The sequence below is a fragment of the Paramacrobiotus metropolitanus genome, unplaced genomic scaffold (assembly GCF_019649055.1).
Source record: "Paramacrobiotus metropolitanus isolate TYO unplaced genomic scaffold, Prichtersi_v1.0 Parri_scaffold0000133, whole genome shotgun sequence".
Lineage (NCBI taxonomy): Eukaryota > Metazoa > Tardigrada > Eutardigrada > Parachela > Macrobiotidae > Paramacrobiotus > Paramacrobiotus metropolitanus.
In genome coordinates, this window is record NW_026570353.1 from 199134 (window position 1) to 218653 (window position 19520).

At 45.1% G+C, this 19520-nt stretch overlaps 3 protein-coding genes across 4 annotated transcripts; all 3 read right to left on the reverse strand.

Annotated features, from left to right (window-relative positions):
* Positions 1 to 1526: 1526 nt before the first annotated feature.
* Positions 1527 to 10133, reverse strand: LOC129598944 (BTB/POZ domain-containing protein 6-B-like). 2 transcript variants are annotated; one of them, XM_055497034.1, is made up of 6 exons: positions 4669 to 4803; positions 4356 to 4581; positions 3457 to 3616; positions 3206 to 3384; positions 2428 to 2563; positions 1527 to 2275 (listed from the first exon to the last, which is right to left on the reverse strand). In XM_055497034.1, the coding sequence occupies exons 3-6, from the start codon at positions 3556 to 3558 to the stop codon at positions 1898 to 1900; spliced, it is 795 nt and encodes a 264-aa protein (XP_055353009.1). In that variant the 5' UTR covers positions 3559 to 3616; positions 4356 to 4581; positions 4669 to 4803; the 3' UTR covers positions 1527 to 1897. The 2 variants fall into 2 exon arrangements, with proteins under 2 accessions (XP_055353009.1, XP_055353007.1); XM_055497032.1 differs by lacking the exons at positions 4356 to 4581; positions 4669 to 4803 and adding an exon at positions 10062 to 10133.
* A 2652-nt stretch (positions 10134 to 12785) lies between these two features.
* Positions 12786 to 14179, reverse strand: LOC129598974 (BTB/POZ domain-containing protein 6-B-like). The gene is made up of 5 exons (XM_055497070.1): positions 13997 to 14179; positions 13818 to 13940; positions 13591 to 13750; positions 13339 to 13531; positions 12786 to 12796 (listed from the first exon to the last, which is right to left on the reverse strand). Exons 1-5 carry the CDS (start codon positions 14146 to 14148, stop codon positions 12786 to 12788), a joined length of 639 nt encoding a protein of 212 aa, XP_055353045.1. The 5' UTR covers positions 14149 to 14179.
* An 854-nt stretch (positions 14180 to 15033) lies between these two features.
* LOC129598943 (BTB/POZ domain-containing protein 6-like) lies at positions 15034 to 18674 on the reverse strand. Its single transcript, XM_055497031.1, has 6 exons — positions 18236 to 18674; positions 18055 to 18177; positions 17826 to 17985; positions 17582 to 17760; positions 17233 to 17368; positions 15034 to 15653 (listed from the first exon to the last, which is right to left on the reverse strand). The coding sequence occupies exons 1-6, from the start codon at positions 18343 to 18345 to the stop codon at positions 15120 to 15122; spliced, it is 1242 nt and encodes a 413-aa protein (XP_055353006.1). The 5' UTR covers positions 18346 to 18674; the 3' UTR covers positions 15034 to 15119.
* Between the last annotated feature and the right edge of the window lie 846 nt (positions 18675 to 19520).

Below are 19520 nucleotides of genomic sequence, written 5' to 3' on the forward strand. Positions count from 1 at the left end.
TGTTGTTTATTTGTCTTTTAAACGAAGTGCCCTTTATACTAATTAATGGCACTATTATCCTGATTTTCGCCGATGATATCGTTCTGCTACGCCCGTTAACTGCTATTGACAGCTGTGAACTTCTTCAGGGTGATCTTAATTGTTTGTCCAAACGGGCATCATCTACAGGCCTTGTGTTTAACGCTGATAAATCAGTTTACGTGCATTTTTCAAAAAAGCGGTCTCTAAGTTACAAAACTGACTTTTTTCTTAATGATAAGCTTATTCCGTTTTGCGAAAAAGTAAAGCATTTGGGCGTCGAAATTGACCGTGAGCTATCGTTTAAATTTCATGCTGATAATCTTGCTATGAAGTGCAAAAAAAGAATTTGGTACATTAACTCCTTGTTTCGTTTCCACGACTCTGGAGCGCGCATGATGCCATTTAAATCGCTTGTTTTTCCCCTTTTGGATTATTGTGGGCCGGCTGTTTTTCCGTTGCATAAAAAGTGCAAAGATAAAGAAGAGCATTGCATTGAGAAATTTGTTGCATCCATTCGTCTTGGTAACGATACTTCCGACTACCGTCTCCGTTTGAAAGAACTTAACTGGGATAGTTACAAAATAAGAACTGCGAAAAAACTTTTGATTTTTGTTTATAAGTTGGTATTTGGTCTAATTCCTTTAGGCGACAAATTTCTTTCAAAACAAACTGTGTCTGCCGCCTTGTCTGAATCTGTTTCAGGAAACACCCGCGGTCTCCGTCGCCTTGAACGCCATTATCTCCCCCTCTGTCCAGCACCTACGACTGCATGTGGCATAACCGTTATTCCTGTTGCCGGCTCCTTCAGTGAAAAACTCACTTCTTTATGGAACGAATTATCCCTCCCCTCTGCCTCATACAAGTCTGTCGGAACTTTTCGCAACTCTTTAGAAAATATTAAATGGGAAAATCTAAATTGGTCCAAAAAGTTTTTACACTTGTGAACTGTTTTATTTGCAATGTAGAACTCTACCATGTTTTAGCTTTTGTTTTTATTATTATTGTTCTTTTAAGCTGTATCTTTTTCCTTCTGTCATGTTCAGTTCTCACTTAGCTTGTTACTGTTGTTGTTGATCCATCGTGCATTCCATGTGTGTAACTTGTTGTTTGTCCACTGCTGTTAAGGGGTATGACCCCGTTGCACGAAGACATTAAATTCGTCATTATTATTGCAAGAGAAATGCATGGGACAAAATGTTGCCTGTGTGGAGCTGAAATGGGCATCAGGACCCGGTCCAGCCGGCAGCCGGGCAACTTGACCGGAAACACCGACCCCTCCAGACGATGGTTTACTACCATCATAGATTTTTGACTGTACTGGTGCCGACTGGTTTCCGGTTGATCTTATTTATTCTGAGTTTCGTCGTGTTACTTTAGTCTTCCTAAATTCACAGATTTGATAGTAACGTCGTACAAGTGGCAAAACCATAAACATCGCGCATAATACTGAAGTATCCATGGAAACTGGCTTCATCTGCATGATCGCTAATTTTATTAAACAGCGGAACCACAAAAAAGGTTTAAAGAAAAACTGCTACATCTCTTTAAGCACGTACTGTATCAGTACAGACTATACTTCATCACCGCATGATATATAAAAAGGAAAAAGAAACAGACAAACGCAAGATAAGAAATTTAATTTGGTGAGGGTTGAAATCCAAAATTTTTGATACGAAAACAGTCAAGCGAACTTGGAATTTCCAGACACTAATGGTAAGATACGTTCAGTTTTCGTTCAGTTTTCCGTCTTCGGCTCATCGGGCGATTTCAAATCTGAGCGATATTTGCTCTAAACATTGCGACCTGTTGGTCGTGAGCCATTAGATCCATGAAGCGGACAGTACATTCTTGTTGATTATACTTGATGACGTGCTGCTCACCGTCCACCCGACAGTACGTGCCCGTCTTTAAACCGCCCTTCATCACCACCATCAGCTCCTGGCCCGGGCTTAAGGAACTGCGACGCTTTCAGAATCTGCTCGCTGGCAGCAACGTCTTCACCCCATGCGCCCAACGGGCTCTGCCAGGCGTAGCGGAACTCTCCCTGTTCGGCTCCCACAATCACCACTGGTTGCCAGGTTTTCGTATCCCGATGTCGCTGCACGAACACTTGTTCGCTGTACTCCAGCACGGTGTCGCCGATGCGAAAAGAGGCCAACCCGCGCGCTTCCGTGGGGAAGGGCAGCGGCGGTTTCACCGTGGCGAACTTGTACTGATACAGATCGTGCACTTCGGAGTGCAGCAGTAAACCGCTCTACAACAAATTAAACAATGCTGATGCAGATGGACCAAATCTGTAAATCTACGCAAGCATACTGACATGTGTACCGGCTGTTGCTACATAAAAATGGTAAAATACGAACAAGAAACAGCACAGCCACTTCCGCTACAAATTAATCCATTTACCTTAACCGGCCCATCCGCCAGCTGCGTGTTGCTCAGCAAGGGAAAGCGCACTCGAAACAACGCTTCACCCAACACCTGGCGTCGATTGGCGCCGGATGGGTCCAAGTTACCGGCTCTGCAGGCCTCCTCCGCCCATCTGGAATACGACACTAGTAATTAAGGGATCTCTACAATGCACCTGCCTTTTCAAAGCGAAAAGTCTACGGATAACCGAACGGAAAATTTTAAAAATAGTTTTGGTGAAATTCAGAATCACGCTGGCGCTGCCACACGGAAGTAGTGTGGAGATAGGAAGTGATATAATAAAACTTTAGTAAGTATCATAATGCGAGTACAAACTAAGTACCAAACAAAACGGCATTATAACAGAAACACTTCCTCTATGCTATCCTGATCGGGGATCACACCCATCCATTACAAGACTGAAAGTAATAGAAAAGGCTAATTATTATTATTATTATTATATCAAGAGCAGACAACCCGGTTAACGGGACTTAACGTCTGGTCGGTACAAAAGAAGCAGCACCACAGCGGAACAGTAAGACAAACCCACCATCCTGAGAGCAAATTCGATAAAACCAACACCATCAGCACTGAGAATCTGTTAACAAGTTAACGTTTCGGATGCGCTTAAAGATCTCTCAGTCGCATAGCCAACGTGCCTTATCCGATGAATCGGTAGACAATAAACCATGCGCTAGTTGGAAAATATTTGTCATTCCCAACAAAGTACTAAAATTCTGTACCAAGAACAAGTATTAACCGTCACAAAATGTACCTTTCAATGGCCAAATAGATGTTATGCTCGTCAGCAACGAGTGTCGGACTTTGCACAATCATCACCAATGTCTCCAGCTTAACAGTTGAAAAATACTCAGACTGCAGGACGCCTTCAGCGTATCGGTGGATAAACTGCAGGCAGCGTGTGACAATCTCCTCAGCATGCCACTCAATTCCCTGTAAAAAAACAGCCACAGTCATCCGGTAGCTGATACATTTTGACAGTAATGCGTGACCGTGGCAACGAACCTCCTCCAGCATTGTCAGACAGTTGTCCACGCTCAGTTTGGCGCCGACAAAGTGCCAGCATTTTTCAATCAGCGGCGGCACATTGTATTTATCGGCGCACATCCACGTCGGGATGACGTTCTCCACGCGCAGCTCATCTACTGCGCCCGTGTACAGGAAACTGAAAATCAAAAGAATCTATAAACTCAAACGTTCATTCCCTCCAACGTTCCCATAACACCTGAGTAGTCGCATTATAACTGACAAACTTCAGCCGTTCAGCGTTAAAGCGAAAACCTGATATGGCTGCCTGCCGCTCTACTGCCCAAATTTTCCACAATTTCCTTTGATAATATAGCCGTCCCTTTACACCATGTTCCACAAAAACGTTTCTAAGACTACAAATCAATAACAGTGCACGGAGCGTCCGCTGTTAACCCCTTAGGATGGCACTTGGTATTAAAACAATATTCTTAAAGCATCTCAACTGGAGTTGCTTATACAGCGCTTCCATGCAGGGAGCAACAGGCTCTTCAGGTTGGAGAAAGGATACGAAATCACGAAGCAGCTATGATCACGAATCTTCCATTATTCGAGAAACACCGTGCGGAGGCCTAACTGATTAGAACGTCCTCCCGTACGAACGGAAGCCGAAACAAAATTAAATTCATGTTTACAAACAGAATGGTCAGCTTCTGATAAATGTGCATAATCATGCTACGGTCATGGCAAGCTGTTAGTCACACCCGCTTTAATACAAAGAGCCGTGTTAAAATTCTGAAGGATCTAGCTCAGCTAGAGCCGCCGCTACTGCTGCAGGTAAACCGCCATTGAATCTTCATTAATCATTACCAAGAACATTCACTTCGAGCTAGAATTTACGAAGATGCGAATAAAAGACCACGAGCGAACTATCAAACCTGAGCAAATTGGCAAAAGCATCCGCCGTAACATCAGGAATATCGATAGGTTTCTACTTGTGCGCCGAGACGATCTTTTCCCTTCTCCAGAATTCCGTCCCACTATGAACTGCACGTCACTAAGCTCTCCGCTAACCAGCGATTCTTTAATGCTTTTGATGATCTCCCCACCATGGTTGGGTCCCTGGAGACGTATTACCGATGGCGAATTTTGGGACATGTCTGCCTTCAATGAAACTGCACTTTGTAGGAGCCAAATAAGTATAGCGTAATCATGAATGTGACTACTACAAAGTACAAACTACAACTCTACCAATGCGAATCCAGATTCAGGCATGCAACGGGTTTCCTTCAGCTGCGAAAAATAAATCACTGCTGCTACCAAACGTCGAATGAAAGTTGGTCACAAAAATTAACGATTCAAAAATCAAAAGAGATCAAATTTTCGAAAGTCGGAAGAGAAGAGATTTTTTCAGCGCTTCGATGTCAGATTTTCGATTGCACCTGTGACTTGTGCTTCTGAGGAGGCGGTCCGAAGTAAATATTATCCGGCAAAATGCTGCCCGAGTGCGGCAGCAACTGACACAGCCCTGTTGACCACGTCCAGTTGGGGAAATTTGGCCGGACGCCCCCAACCTCCATCAGGCGGTGGTAAGATTCAACCGGAAGTTAATTTCTCCCTACTACATCTGTACAGTCTCGCAATCGCTCCCGTTTTATTATTTCATGGGAAATTCCCTTGCCGACAGAATTTAAGAATCAGAGGTACGAGTAGTATTATTTTCTTCTTCTCTTGATTATTATTTTCTTCAAGCACGTTTGATTACTGCCGCATCTTCCCATCGCATTTAACTGGAGAAACCTGTGATGCAATCAAATCGCAGGTAAAATGTCACAACGAAGCGTAAGTAGATAATTATTCGTACACAGAAACGTACTGACAAGTGAGCAGTGAGTGCATTTTTTTGCAGGCCATCCAAATGTAGTACATAGTTGCAAACGCAGGCACAATATATTCTGATATCTGAAAACGAAAACAATATCATTAACAGTACTGCGAAATTAATAAGCGACGGGACATTTTTCGATCCGTTTTCCGTTGACTTACATTTGTTTTTCGTCCGGACATCTCAGTTCCCCCTAGTTGCTCTGGACGTCGTGGGGTGCTAGTCATGAGCCATCAGATCGATGGAACGGACTGTGTACTCTTGCTCATCATGTTTCATTACATGCTGACCTCCTTTCACTCAACATTAAGTCGCATCTCTATGGGCGTTGTTCTTACAGAACATCATCAGCCGGCCGGGCTTCAGAAGCTGTGATGCCGGCAGTGCCTCTTCATTGGCAGCGTGACCTTTACCGGATGAGCCGAACGGGTTCTTCCACATTTAGCGAAATCCCCTACGCGTAACGCCTAAAATTTCCCCTGGATACCACAATTCAATGGCTGACCCCGGACCTGCTGTACAAATACTTTTTCTTTATGCTCGAGGACGGCGTTGCCAATGCAGAACAAGGGCATGCGGTGAGAGTCGGTGGAAAAGGGCACCGACTACGTTTTCACCGTGGCAAACTCGAGCTGATACAGCTTGCGCACTTCAGACTGGAGCAATATGCCGCCCAGGAAGAAACCACAAAGCGCTGAATGAATGAAAATTGCTTATTCCCGTTGGTTTCCAATAACGTTGTTCTCGCTCCAAGGTTTGCAAACATAGGACACCAATCAGCATTCACAATAATTACGCACCAGTACAACACAAATAACGGTAAAGGCTATTCAGTTGACGCGAGCGGAAGTGTACAAGCTCAGGTGCTAGAATGACAGGAGCTCTCGTGAAACACGTTAAGCGACTGATCATCTTATTTATACTGATCGATTTTCTATCACAACCATAGTACTACTGGGTATAACCCATCCCACACTTGACAGTAGGGACGATGCTTGCCGCATTTTACTAACTGGTAACTAGAAACCCGGGGTCACTCTTTTCTCATAAGGTTTAGACGCTGGATTCATAAACGTTTCAGATCTCAACAGTTACAGAAATCTGAATATTTAAGACAGTTCCTTTGACTAATTTTCAAAGGTAATAATATTTTTTGCTCCGAATCACGGATCAGTAACGTCTTTCCGGCATGCAGCTCCAGTTTCGCAGTATGTATAGGCAGTTTTTAGAGTTGGACATAAGAATTACAAGCCAAGCAATCGCCACTTCCGCACCGTTAACCTTCGGTCAGCCAAAGTGCAGGCTGTACCGTAGAAACACGAGCATGATTTATGCATTTTATTGTACGGTGTACCATCTTGGATTAGGATTATGATTATGCTCCGGCTCCCGTTCACAAGCGCCGGTGCCGGTAGAGCTGAAAGCTCAAGGTGACCTTGAAAACAATTTCAAAGTCCGGTTGCATAGTGCACAAAATCAGTAAATTTTAACTGGCCGTACTTTTTCAGATCAACAAATTAAAAAGGTTTTACTGTTACTCCTACAAAATTAAAAAAGCCAATTAGCAGCAACACAGACGATGCTGCTAGTGGATGGCTTCGTTGCAATAAACCGTTAACAGTTTAAAGCCCTCAAAAACATGACTTAAGGATAAGACCGCTCGTTAAAAGCCATTTAGCTGTGACCGCGACCAAAAGAAATCGTTCAAACTGGCTGACCATTCGTTACAGTCCGAGCAAAACTAAGGACAGTGAGTAATAATTAATCTGCATATACCAGTCCGTAAATTATTCCGTATAATACGGAATAATAATACGGTATCTATGTTCTAGATTTTTATTACCACAAAAAATGAAAAGGGATACACGAACCCAACATTCCCGTACAGAATCCGCAGCAAAACATTTCCACAATCTGAATGCCCATATTCAAAGGACCGGCGCGGTATTACATTCACTGAGCCCACTAGGTGAACGAGTGACCGAAGTACCACTACTGCTTAGAGCACAAAGCCCGCTAGGACGAGTGACCGAACTACCGCTGTGTCCTGATCACACAGCCCGCTAGGTGAATAAGTGACGGAACTGCCACCAGCATCTACTGCAAGCATTCTCTAGGTGAAAATTTAGTACCTGGTAGTTTCAGAGTCGTGACGGAAAGTTAAAAAAAACTTCCTGCTGAGTCAAAGTGACTGTACCTGAGTGCACAAAAGCCATAAATTCACGTTTTATCTTATCTGCGTTTCAGCGCTATTTTCGAACAATTTTGTTTCGTTGAAGGAATAAGGTGTTAACTAAGTAGCTGATCGAAATCATTTGAATAAACCGGCCGTAGACTGGAGACCACAAGAAACGCGGAGGCGAAGCCGAGGCTGTTTCTTGTAAAATGGTAAAAACAAGAAACCATGTAATTTTACACATTTTCCAAAACTCAACAGTTGCAAACACGGGCATACAATACTGGATATCTGGAATTCAGAACAACATTGTTTGCAGCATGACTGTGACATGCATAAAACCGAACGAGGGCAATTAGAAAAGCAATCCCGATCGCCGCCTTCCAACCGCGTGTGTTCCGTTCCGCTGTCCATAGACTTACATTCGTTATTCGTCCGGGAATCTTAAACCTCGTTAGCTGCTCTAAACGCAATCATCTGCTGGTCACGAACTATCAGGTCGATGAAACGGACGGTGTACTCTTGATCATTTTGCTCAACTACATACTGATCGCCGTCTACTTGACAAAACGTAGCACGTTGTAAACGGTTTTCCATAAAGACCAGCATCTCTTGACCAGGCTGCAAAACTTTGGAAGCCGGCAGTATGTGTTCACTGGCAGCATGACCTTTGACGGATACGTAACAGCGTTCCAGCCACACATAGTTAAATCCACCGTGCGCCACGCCCACAATTTCCCCCGGAAACCAAGCTGTCAAATCGCTATTCTGCAACTTCTGCCGTATAAACACTTTTTCTTTATACTGCAGGACGGTGTTGCCGATGCAGAAGGAGGGCATGCGGCGCGTTTCCGTGGCGAAGGGCATCGTTTCCGGTTTCATCGTGGCAAACTTGTGCTGATACAGCTCGTGCACTTCGGACGGGAGCAGTATACCGCTCTGCAAGGAATCACAAAGCGCTGAGGGATGAAATTCCGGTTGCCATCTGCGCAACCTAACTCTTCTGACCAACCTACCAATCGACTGAATACAGTAACATGACTACAGTCTGCACGCACGGATCGGCAAATGGCGAAGCTATTTCTAAACCTAATTTTAGTGTTTGGTTCTCCTTTCGTTCGTACGGTATGTTCTGATTAAATTGGGCCAGTTGACCGCAAAGCGATTTTTTGTTTCTGGATGCTGATAACCGTTATTACACATTGCTCATTTCGTGACCTCGCATCGCATTATGGTGGCCAGACTAATGACTGTCTCAGGATTCGTTTTCTCAGAAATAAATTAAGCTAAACCTACTAACTAAAATAAATAAACCAAATTTTCTTGACCTTCGATATATCCACCTCTATTTGCCAGTGCTACTGGAACTCATCCAGCGCAAATACAGTGGATGACGACTAACTGCAAGTTTAATACTCTCCGCTTACCTTGGCCGGCCCATCCGCTAGCTGAGCGCAGCTCAACAGAGGAAATCGCACGAGAAACAGCGCTTCACCGAGCATCTGACGTCGACTGGAGCCCGATGGATCCACATTGATAGCACTGCATGCTTCCAGCGCCCACCTTTGTCACAACTCATAACCGCTCAGAATCTTTCGGAATATTACGTTTCTATGTCTAACGCTACCTTTCAACAGCCAAATAGATGTTATTCTCGTCGGCAACAAGCGTGTCGCTCTGCAAGATCATCACGAGCGTCTTCTGCCCAATCGCCAGGAAATCGGCGGACTTAAGGACGTCTTCAGCGGATCGGTCAATGAACTGCCGGCAGCGCTTGATAATCTCCTCCGCATGCCACTCAATTCCCTGTAAACAACCAACGCTGCAAGCCGTCTACATAATGCACAGTAGTTGTGTTGACGAACGTTCTCCAAGATGTTTAGACAGTTGTCGATGCTGAGATGTTCACTGACAAATTTGTAGCATTTCTCTTCCAGCTGTGACACACCGTACTTGTCCGCGCACATCCACGTCGGGATGACGTTGTCCACGCTCAGCTCATCCACGGCGTCAGTGTAAAGGAAACTGCAACGAAGATAGCAGACATAAAAACGAAGATAGCAGGCTGTTAATAGAAAAAGCGATTCGACAGAGTCTACAACACGCTACAACTGTACAAGCATACGATGCAGTGCTGAACATACGCGCTACTGACCAAATACATATATATTACTTTTATATATGTATTATTTTGTTTAGCAGTATTTGCCCAGATATGTTGTTTTTCTGGCTAGTAAATGCTTACTACCCTGTGCTTGCAGTATTGTGGAGGGACTATTATTCCACTGAAGGTTTTAATGAGCGTGTCAGCAAATCTCGATAAGGAGTGATTCCTTGTACATATCTGCAGACGTTAAGCAGCAAACTTAAAGTCTTAAAAGTACGCACCACTCCAATGCTGCAAAAAGGCGCCCTACTCGAGTAGTCATTTGGGCTTTTCATCAGTAAGGTTGCCACTAGTACTAGTAGCTGTTTGTTACGCCTGGGTAATGTAGTGCCATCTTCCACCGTTTCATACCATTTCAGATAGCTACAGCCACATTTATACTTGCAACCGTCAGACGAACGTCCCGCCTCGCCTACCTCAGCATATTGGCAAAAGCATCCACCGTAACATCAGGGATATCGACGGGCGTCTCACCGTTTTCAGCTAGATCTCCATGGAACATGGCACGAAATGCGGCGTTGCGCAGACACATCACATACCTGCAAAACGGAGTAGAGGCCCTCAGAGCGCGGGCCGTGCGGCGGATGCATCAGCTTTGTGCTGGAACGGGTTTACTACTTTACTTGTGTGCCGAGAAGATTTTTGTTTCTCCATACTGCCGTCCCACCATGAACTTGACGTCAGTAAACTCTCCGCTGACCAATGATCGCTTCATGCTGCTGATAAGCTCGGGCTCAGCGTCTGGTTTCTCAGGACATGCCGGATTGTGGGACATTCTAGGATACTAGTAGTGAAACGTTGAATGGGTAAGTTCCAGAGTTCCAACTTCCAAGTTCCAACACGCTGCTGCGCAGCTCGTGCTCCAAGATACTAACGCATACCATGGATTCCAGTCATGGTAAAAAATACAGCTCTGCAGATGGCAATCAAAGAACGTAAGGTCATTAAAATTAAGTTTAGTTTAGTTAAAAAAAGGTCCAACCTAACGATACCTGAAGGAGCACTGACATCTGTTCGGGGACCGCGTATCCTTTGCGAATTTGCAAAGGGCTCTCGCTTCGTGAATCGTGCCTCACATTGTTAGGCACAACGACAGTGCTGCCCGAGTGCGGTTGGAGTTGACCAGCGGCAACTGCAAGTGGACTCGGCCAAGTTGGCAGTTATTGATCTCGACCGGAAGCTCTCCGACTCCCCACAAGGCGGCGGTGAAGTGCGAACGCAAGCACATTTACCACGGTACTGTCGACTCGTTTCCGCTCCATCGGATTCCAGAGAAGCAGGTTTTCTGGCGACCGCGCCGGCCGCAAGACCGGATGCGGATGGAGCTGCACGATGGAAAGGATTTCGTGAACTGCCGCTGGTGTGGGATGGCACATGCCGAGGTACTGTCTGACTAGTACTCCCTAACGACTTCGAAGAATGCCGGCGTGACTACCGAACAAGGGTTTAGAGAAAGAACAGAAGTACGAGTCTATTATCGTTTAACACAGCCTTCCGCTGAGAACGGTAGATCTGGCATAATAAGGTACGGTTGAATGTTGATGCTAACCAGCAGAATCCGATATTACCGAATGCCAAAATAAAAATCTGCACCACGCGGGGAACCAAACGCCGGTCACGTCGTATTATCCCTGAAGGTAGAGCCATTGCACCACAACACGCATATCGAAAGTCGATGTGCTGTCTTTCTCGGAGCGCTAACATGTGGATTTCTTTTATTTTGTTCCCCTTGCTACTTTTACTGCTTGGTGTAACGTGCCGGTTCATCTACAGAAGCCAGAAGGTAATCGGCAAAAAGCTGTATAATAGAACGTGAGAAAGCCGCTCCACCTGTTTTCTTTTCCAACGTTTTAGTCTTGAGATTCAACGCGGTAATGCTCTGAGTGTTTTGGGGATGGCTCCCTCGTATATAAAATGGAATGCATTTTTTTTCATTTCGACGTCAGTGCAAGAGATTGCCTTTTGCTAAATGTACTGACTTCCATGAAGCGCTAATTACTACTTTAAAAACAAAGGCACAGTATTTAATAGTTTAGCTTCCGAACCACATTGAGTACCATACTGTCAGACATAATAACATACATCAGTAAAGGTCAGAAAAAAACAGTCCAGAGCGAATTAGAAGCGGCTCTAAATCCACAAACATCCATTGAACATGGAACGCTTGAGGAGGGTTCACGACAACAGGGATACATACACATGGGGCGGCACATTTTCCTTCTGCTTATCTTTTAATTTGATTAAAATTTATATGAATGAACTGCGTAATTTTGCTATCAACCTATGTTGATGTGAATAACCCAAGAAAAATACATTTATATGAACCAGTTTCATTTGTCCGGGAGTCTTAAATCTAGGCTGGTGCTCTGAACTTCACGACGTGCGGTTCCTTAGCCGTTAGATCGGCGAAGCGGACAGTGTATTCTTGCTGATTATGCCTGACTACGTGCTGAGCACCGTCCACACGACAGTAAGTAGCACTGCTAGGGGTCTCATTTATATATGCTGTCAATTCCTGGCCGGGCTCCAGCAACAGTGAAGCCGGGATAATTTCTTTGCTAGCCGCGCTCACTGTGCCGGTTATGCCGCACGCGGTCTGATACGCGCACTTAAACTTATTTTCTCCGGCTCCCACAATTTCCGCTGGATGCCAGATTTTCGCATACGGGTCCAGTTGCACGAACACTTTCTGTTTATTCTCCAGCGTGGTGTTGCCGACACCAAACGTAATCGTCCGGCGGGGTTCCGTGGAGAACGGCAGCAGCGGCTTCACCGTGGCGAATTTGTACTGGTACAGATCGTGCACTTCCGATTGCAGCAGTAAACCAGTCTACAGATATAATGATACGTCTGCACGTGTATGTAACTCTAACATAAAGGTACAGATAGCAGGTACGTATTTAGCGCGAAGACCGCGCTGTGAATGGTTGGCAAATTCCGAATTACTCCTGTCAATATTTATGGGGCAACTATTAAAGGTAAAAGTTAATGACATTTCCGCATCGGCAAAATTCACCTTGACCGGCCCATCTGCCAGCTGTGTGCTGGTGAGCAGCGGAAACCGTATGAGAAATAGCGCTTCACCCAGTATTTGGCGGCGATGGCGCCGGATGGATCGATGTTGTCATCGCTGCAGGCATTCATCGCCCACCTGTAAGAAAAAACTCATAATTTTGCTAAAAACAGTCGCAATTAGAGCACCACCCCAGCAGATAGCCCACTTCAATGAACAGGTGATTGCTCTGTGCGTGCGGGATTTCTTGGGATGTCAAGTCTTGGCACAGATCTTTATTGTGCCCATAGTGTTAATAATGATACTAGTGACAGTCTGACAGAGTACCACATAGAGTACCGCATAAATCTTAATACCTAGAATTCGTTCTCTGCAGGTCAACAAACCACGCAGACTGCTACGCGCCAATATGGCGCGTAGTCACTACAATTACATGGTGGCACCGTTGTAAAATTTAAAAAAAACAGATTTGACAGACATTTACGTAGTAAACAGATTTGACAGACATTTCCGCAGAAGAGGGGAAACTGGGAAGATAGTCCGTATTGAGAGATATGCGTTTGTGATGTGAGTACTAACTTAGCAGAAAAATTGTTTACCTGATTTTCGGTGGTTATTCAGCAAATAATAAGCTTATAAATTTGTGGAAGCACCCCTACACTTAAAACATGGTATCGTACGCCAGAAACCGCACCTCTCAACAGCGAGATAGATGTTATGCTCAGCGGCGAACAGCGTCTCGCTCTGCAGAACCATCACCAGCGTTTTCTGCCCAATGGCAACAAAATGTTCGGACTGCAGCACGCCTTCAGCGGATCGGTCGATAAACTCCAGACAGCGTTTGACAATCTCATCAGCATGCCAGTGAACTCCCTGCAAATTGCCAATTTTACAGGCCACGCGAACGCTAATAAGAATTAACTGCTACGAACATTCTCCAGGATAGTCAGGCAGTTGTCGATGCTCAGTTTGGCACTGACGAAGTCACAGCAGATGCCCACCAGCTCAGGCAGATCGTATTTGTCCGCGCACATCCACGTCGCAATGACGTTTTCCACGCTCAGCTTACCCATAGCGTCAGTGTACAGAAAACTATAATGGGAAGTGCTACTATATATGAAATGCTCCAAACAACCGCGTCCGCCGCAATCGTTCAAACCTTAGCATATTGGCGAAAGCTTCCACGGGAACATCCGAAATATCGATCGGTTTCTCACAGTTCTCTGCTAAATCTCCATAGAACATGGCGCGAAAGACGGAGCTGCGCAGGCACAGCACATACCTGCAAGATGCCACACATTTCCTCTAATACACCGCATCAGGTTTGGCTGGGTTTACTTGTGTGCCGAGAAGATTTTCCTATCTCCAAATTGCCGTCCGACCATGAACTGAACGTCACTAAATTCTCCGCTAACCAGCGACTTCTTCAGGCTGTTGATTAGCCCCGTAGGCCACTCAAAACCTCTCAACGATATCGGGTTATGAGACATGCTTGGAGGTACAGCAAGATGAATAATTATGAAATGGCTCCTAACGCCAACCTTCAACACCTTCGCTACGAAGTTTTTAGATGCTGTTCTGTGATCTGAGTTACGTATTCCCTAGTTTCTTGGATTTTGCGCTGCCACGTGAAGATAGCCACAGGGTATAACGAAGAGGCTGCCCGTGAGGGGCCGAAATCGACACAGCTGATTGTAAGTGGACCATGTCCGGTTAGGTGACAGCAGAGCAGACTTGACTAGTAGTACCGGCCCCCCACCCAGGGCGGCGGTTAAGTGTAGCCGGAAGTGAATTTCCACGATTCTTCCATCGTAAACTGACGGCAGTAGAAAACATTCTTCTTCCAAACAGTTTTCCGGATGATGGTAAAAGTTCATGGTACGTTGCCACAACAAGCAAGCCGCCTCAACAAACAGACAACATTATTCACCTCAGTAGGACAGTAGAAATAAAGCAGAAAATAATACCATGGGCAATTTTAAAAATTGTAATGTATTATATACCGGTATCTGCTAAGATAGTACGTATACAACTTAGTACGAAATGGTCGCATACCCATTATCTCCACATTCAGTACGAATGCAGCGCAGTGCACTGTACGACTGAGTTCAAAATATCCGTTTCGTACAAGTGCACTGCACCGCTTGCGTACAGAATGCTGGGTATGGGGCTATGCGTCCATTTAGTCCTACATTGTAAAGGTAATGAACGGTAGAATCGATATTAAAATTTTGTGTCTCCTGTATCGGTGTCGCCGTTCGTTAGGATAGCAAATAAAACGCAGGAATCGTATCTAGGCGGAGAAACACGAACCGGAAGTTGCTAGGAAAAACCGAAACGAAGAACACGAGATACCGAGACAGTATTGCGCACGTACATGTCATGTAAGTACAATAATCGTACATCACAAAAATTAAGCGGTAAAAATTGGTCCGATTCACTGTTAAATCATCTGGTGCAATTATTTATAACACTTGCTACGACAAACTGAACCCGTAGCCCTAAACATTGTAACTATGTCATCCGCCACCGCTAGATCGTGAAAATGGAAAGACCACAGGCTTCCCCAGTACTGGACAACGTGATAATCGGCCTGTGCCGTCGGCCGTGAATATAAAACTGGAGTATACGTATATTCTTTGCGGACCAGCATCTCTTGGCCGCGTATCATGAATTCAGCAGCTCGCAGGATCTTTTCGCTGACAAAGCTGTCTTCCCCTGATCCGCCGCCGAAGGGGCCATACCGGGCATACGTGTCATACCACTTGCAGCGGAACGCCCTGCGTGTGGCTCCCACCACTTCTCCAGCACACCAGATATCGGGGCAGTCGCTACGCTGGACAAAGACTTTTTCTTTATACTGCAGCACGGTGTTGCCGATGCGGAAGGAGGGCGCGCGGCGCTGTTCCGTGGAGAAGGGCAGCGAGGGCGATTTCACCTGGGTGGACTGGTACTGATACAGATCGTGCAGTTCGGATGGCAGCAATAGACCACTCTACAGAGAATGATGTATGTAGCATAAATTCCCAGCAATTGACTACTTTCTTACCAGGGCCCCGTCACCGGATGTAAATTCAAAAAATTTTGATATTTTACCGAAAGATAGAGGAACATTAGAATAAACGAACAAAATTATTTTCATCTGCCATGGTTAATGGGCGTGGCCAAAACGCAGTTTACCAGTAAATTCTACTCTGCGCACTTGTAGTCTATGGGCAATGCACCGCAGCATACGTTGTAACGACTGAACAACCTGTGCGAGGCCACTTTCAGTAATCGTAACAAATCATCAACGTATCTGTAAGGAGCAGTGCAAATCCATCTCAACTGAAGAGGAGTGTAAACTGTACCATCTCCAGAAACAGTGAACAATGATTACACTGCATTTCATAAACGAAAAATGTTGCATCCATAGCCGTATAGCGCTATATGCGGATATTGTGGGGCATCGTTTTGACGTCCACAGATAGAAGTTTTAAATAAACTTCTTAATAAAGATTTGTAAGTCCACGAATTAAAGTTCTGAACGGGCGTTCAAATTAAACTCCCCGTATACAAATTGTTCGGTAACGTAATTATGTACGGTAACGTAATAGTAATGTACGGTACGGTACATAGCCCACAGACTACAGCACACTAGCATAGTGAGGAATTCATTGATAAATTCTGTTTTGACCACGTCCATTCACCATGGCAGATGAAACTCATTTTTTTCTTCTGTTATGCTGTTCCCTGTCCAACTGCAGAAGTTCAGAATTTTTTAAATGTTCATCAGGTGACAGGGCCCTGGTTAGTCATTATAATATTCGTTCGGTTTTGTATACAAAAAAATTCTAGAAGGTTGAATTGTTGAAGGAAGTATATTTCGCAATTTCTCACACTCTGGACATTTGCACAATATCGATACGCGTACCGGAGACCAGATTCAGGGTTGTGCGTTGCTCCACATTAAGAAAATTGAAAAGTTTTTATTAATATCGTGCAAAACCTTACAAGCACACACGTACAGTACGAGTACTTTTCAAAAATTATTTGCGGGATAATTAATTTTTAAAAAAAATTAATTATCACGCAGATAAGTTTATCACAAAAAATTAATTATCACACAGATAAGTTTCGTTATATGAAACAGCGCGGAGATTACCGCGTCTCTGGTGTCCGGCACGCTAATCCATATTGTGAAAATATCCGGATTGCGAAAAACGTCGAACTTTCTCAAAGAGCGGATAGAAAAGTGTTACTTCCAATACGAGTATTGTTTGTATTGAGAACGAAGAAATAAAAACCAATGGCACTCGTAAAAGGAGATGCAAGGCTCTTCTCAAACAAGAGGTAAGTCAACGTTCAGCTATTCTGAAAAAAATCCTAGGCCGTAGAAGTATGGGTACTCGACAAGAAACTACAAGCTTTTTAGCAGCTAACGTGTTGGTTGTTTTTTCTTAGTCTTCAAACGGCAATTTTAGCCGTGTTATACATAGCAGTACGTATGCAGCTGCACAATGAATTCTTTACAGACTATTATACAGTCAGTAAGCCCAAAACGACGTGTCACTTCCGGTGGGCATTACGCGTACCTTGGCCGGCCCATCCGCCAGTTGCGCATTACTGAGAAGAGGGAACCGCACGAGAAATAACGCTTCACCCAGCATCTGTCGTCGACTGGCGCCGGATGAATCCATGCTTTTAGCCTTGCAAGCCTCCTGCGCCCACCTGCCAAAAAACTCACATGACTGCGTTCCGACACTGCAACCATCATTAAGTAATTTATTTAGAGCGCAGGATCTACAAATTATGAAGGCTGAAATAATTTCGAGCGAAATGCCAGGAATTGGGCGAGGGCCATCAAATAAGGATACCTCACAAAGAAACTTAACAAATAAAAGAAGTACAAATGGAGTATACGTCACCAGCTCTAAATCATACTTTTCAACAGCCAAGTAGATGTTTTGCTCGACGGCAAACAGTGTGTCACTGCCCAAAATCATCACCAGCGCCTTGTGCCCGATAGTCGAAAAATGTTCGGACCGCAGTACGCGTTCCGCGAATCCGTCAATAAAATGCAGGCAACGCTTGATAATCCCTTCTGCATGCCGCTGAATTCCCTATAAAAACCAGCCAACGTCATCAGCCAACCGCTAGCAAATAAACGAGTCTCCGCTTGACGAACATCCTCCAAAATTGTGAGGCAATTATCGACGCTGAGCTGGTCGGTGACGTAGTCGCAACAGATGTCCACCAAGAGCGGCAGATCGTATTTATCCGCGCACATCCACGTCGCACAGACGTTGTCCACAGTCAAATCCTCTATTGAGTCCGTATACAGGTAACTGCAACGGACACCATAAAATTAACAGCGACGCCCGGTGGGCGGTTACCATAGGAAAAAAGCGCCTGACTTTAGCATACTGGAGAAGGCATCAGGAACATCATCAGGAATATCGATCGTCTTTTCTGCACTCTCGGCCAATGTTCCATAGAGCATGGCACGAAACACGGGACTACGCAAAGACAGAACATATCTGCAAAATAATCGCGTGCTCTTCATCTGCTTCATCTGTTCTTCGGGGCAGGTTTTACTTGTGTGCTGAGAAAGGCTTCGCTTCTCCAAACTGCCGTCCGACCATGAACTGCACGTCACTCAGCTCTCCGCTGAACAGCGAATGCTTCAGGCTGTTAATCAGCGCCATTTCTGGGTCTGGCAGTTAAGGACCCGTGGGCGATGTCGGATTGTCGGATATGGCCGATATTATACGGATATTTGCATCTGGGAAGTTATTCTTCCAAAAGGATGAAACGTTGCTGTTGCGTGGTGTGTGTGGGGACCAAAAGATCTTCTGCATCTGTGAAAATTTACAGCGCGGCACTGATATTACGAAAGTATAAAGAAGATTCTCTCCAAGGAATGTGCAAATAAATGAGCATAAGACACTAAGAGAGAAGAAGAAACAAGTACAGTATAAGTATCGTACAAATCCGCTGGCTACCTAAAAAGCTAAAACATAAACAATTTCCAAACTTTAGTAAAAGTTGTGGATGCCCAAAACGGAAGTGCCAATGAGTTAGGACAACATGCTACCCGATGGGGGCTGACTTTGAGACAAGCTATTTGACCACCGACTTGACCGGAGGCTCATAGCCGCCCACCAGGCGGCAGTGGTGATTGGATTGCACATTTCGCATGACTGATTGAAAAATCCCGCCTCCTGGCTCAGTCGACACCGGAAGCCGACATATGGTTGAATGCCCTGCTCTCGGCACACATCGGTAATCTCCTTGACGATGACACAGTAAAAATTTCAGTCGCCTGAAACTAGGTGTATCCATCTGTGAGCCGCATTCATGTGCTAAGTGTCACAAGCCCGTCGATACTCCTATATACGGCCACCACGGCTTATCCTGTTCCTGTTCTGCTGGAAGACACTCGCGTCACGGCGGCTTGAACCATATCGTCTGTAGGGCACTGGTGTCAGCCGGAACCCCTGCTAAACTGGAGTCGCGGGGAACATCCCACACGTCGGATCGCCGCCCTGATGGGTGCACGACCTTCGCCTGGAAACGCGGTGTATGCTTGGTGTCACGACGTGGAGCGTCGTGTTCTTTAATAATTACTCAACTAAATACATAAACTAACCAATGTAACAAGGAATCAATACAACACGGCACTGGCACATGTTGCCATGCGTCACACTTGGCATGGGACGTCACATGTGTTGTCTCACTTGAAATCCATATCAGCTACAGCTGGATTCGCCGAAGCGCAGGCTGAAGATGAAAAAGTGCAATTGCAAACTTGTATCGGGTGGGAAGACACATCTTCGCATCATTAGCCTTCGAAACTCTCGGACCATCGGGAAAGGCGGCC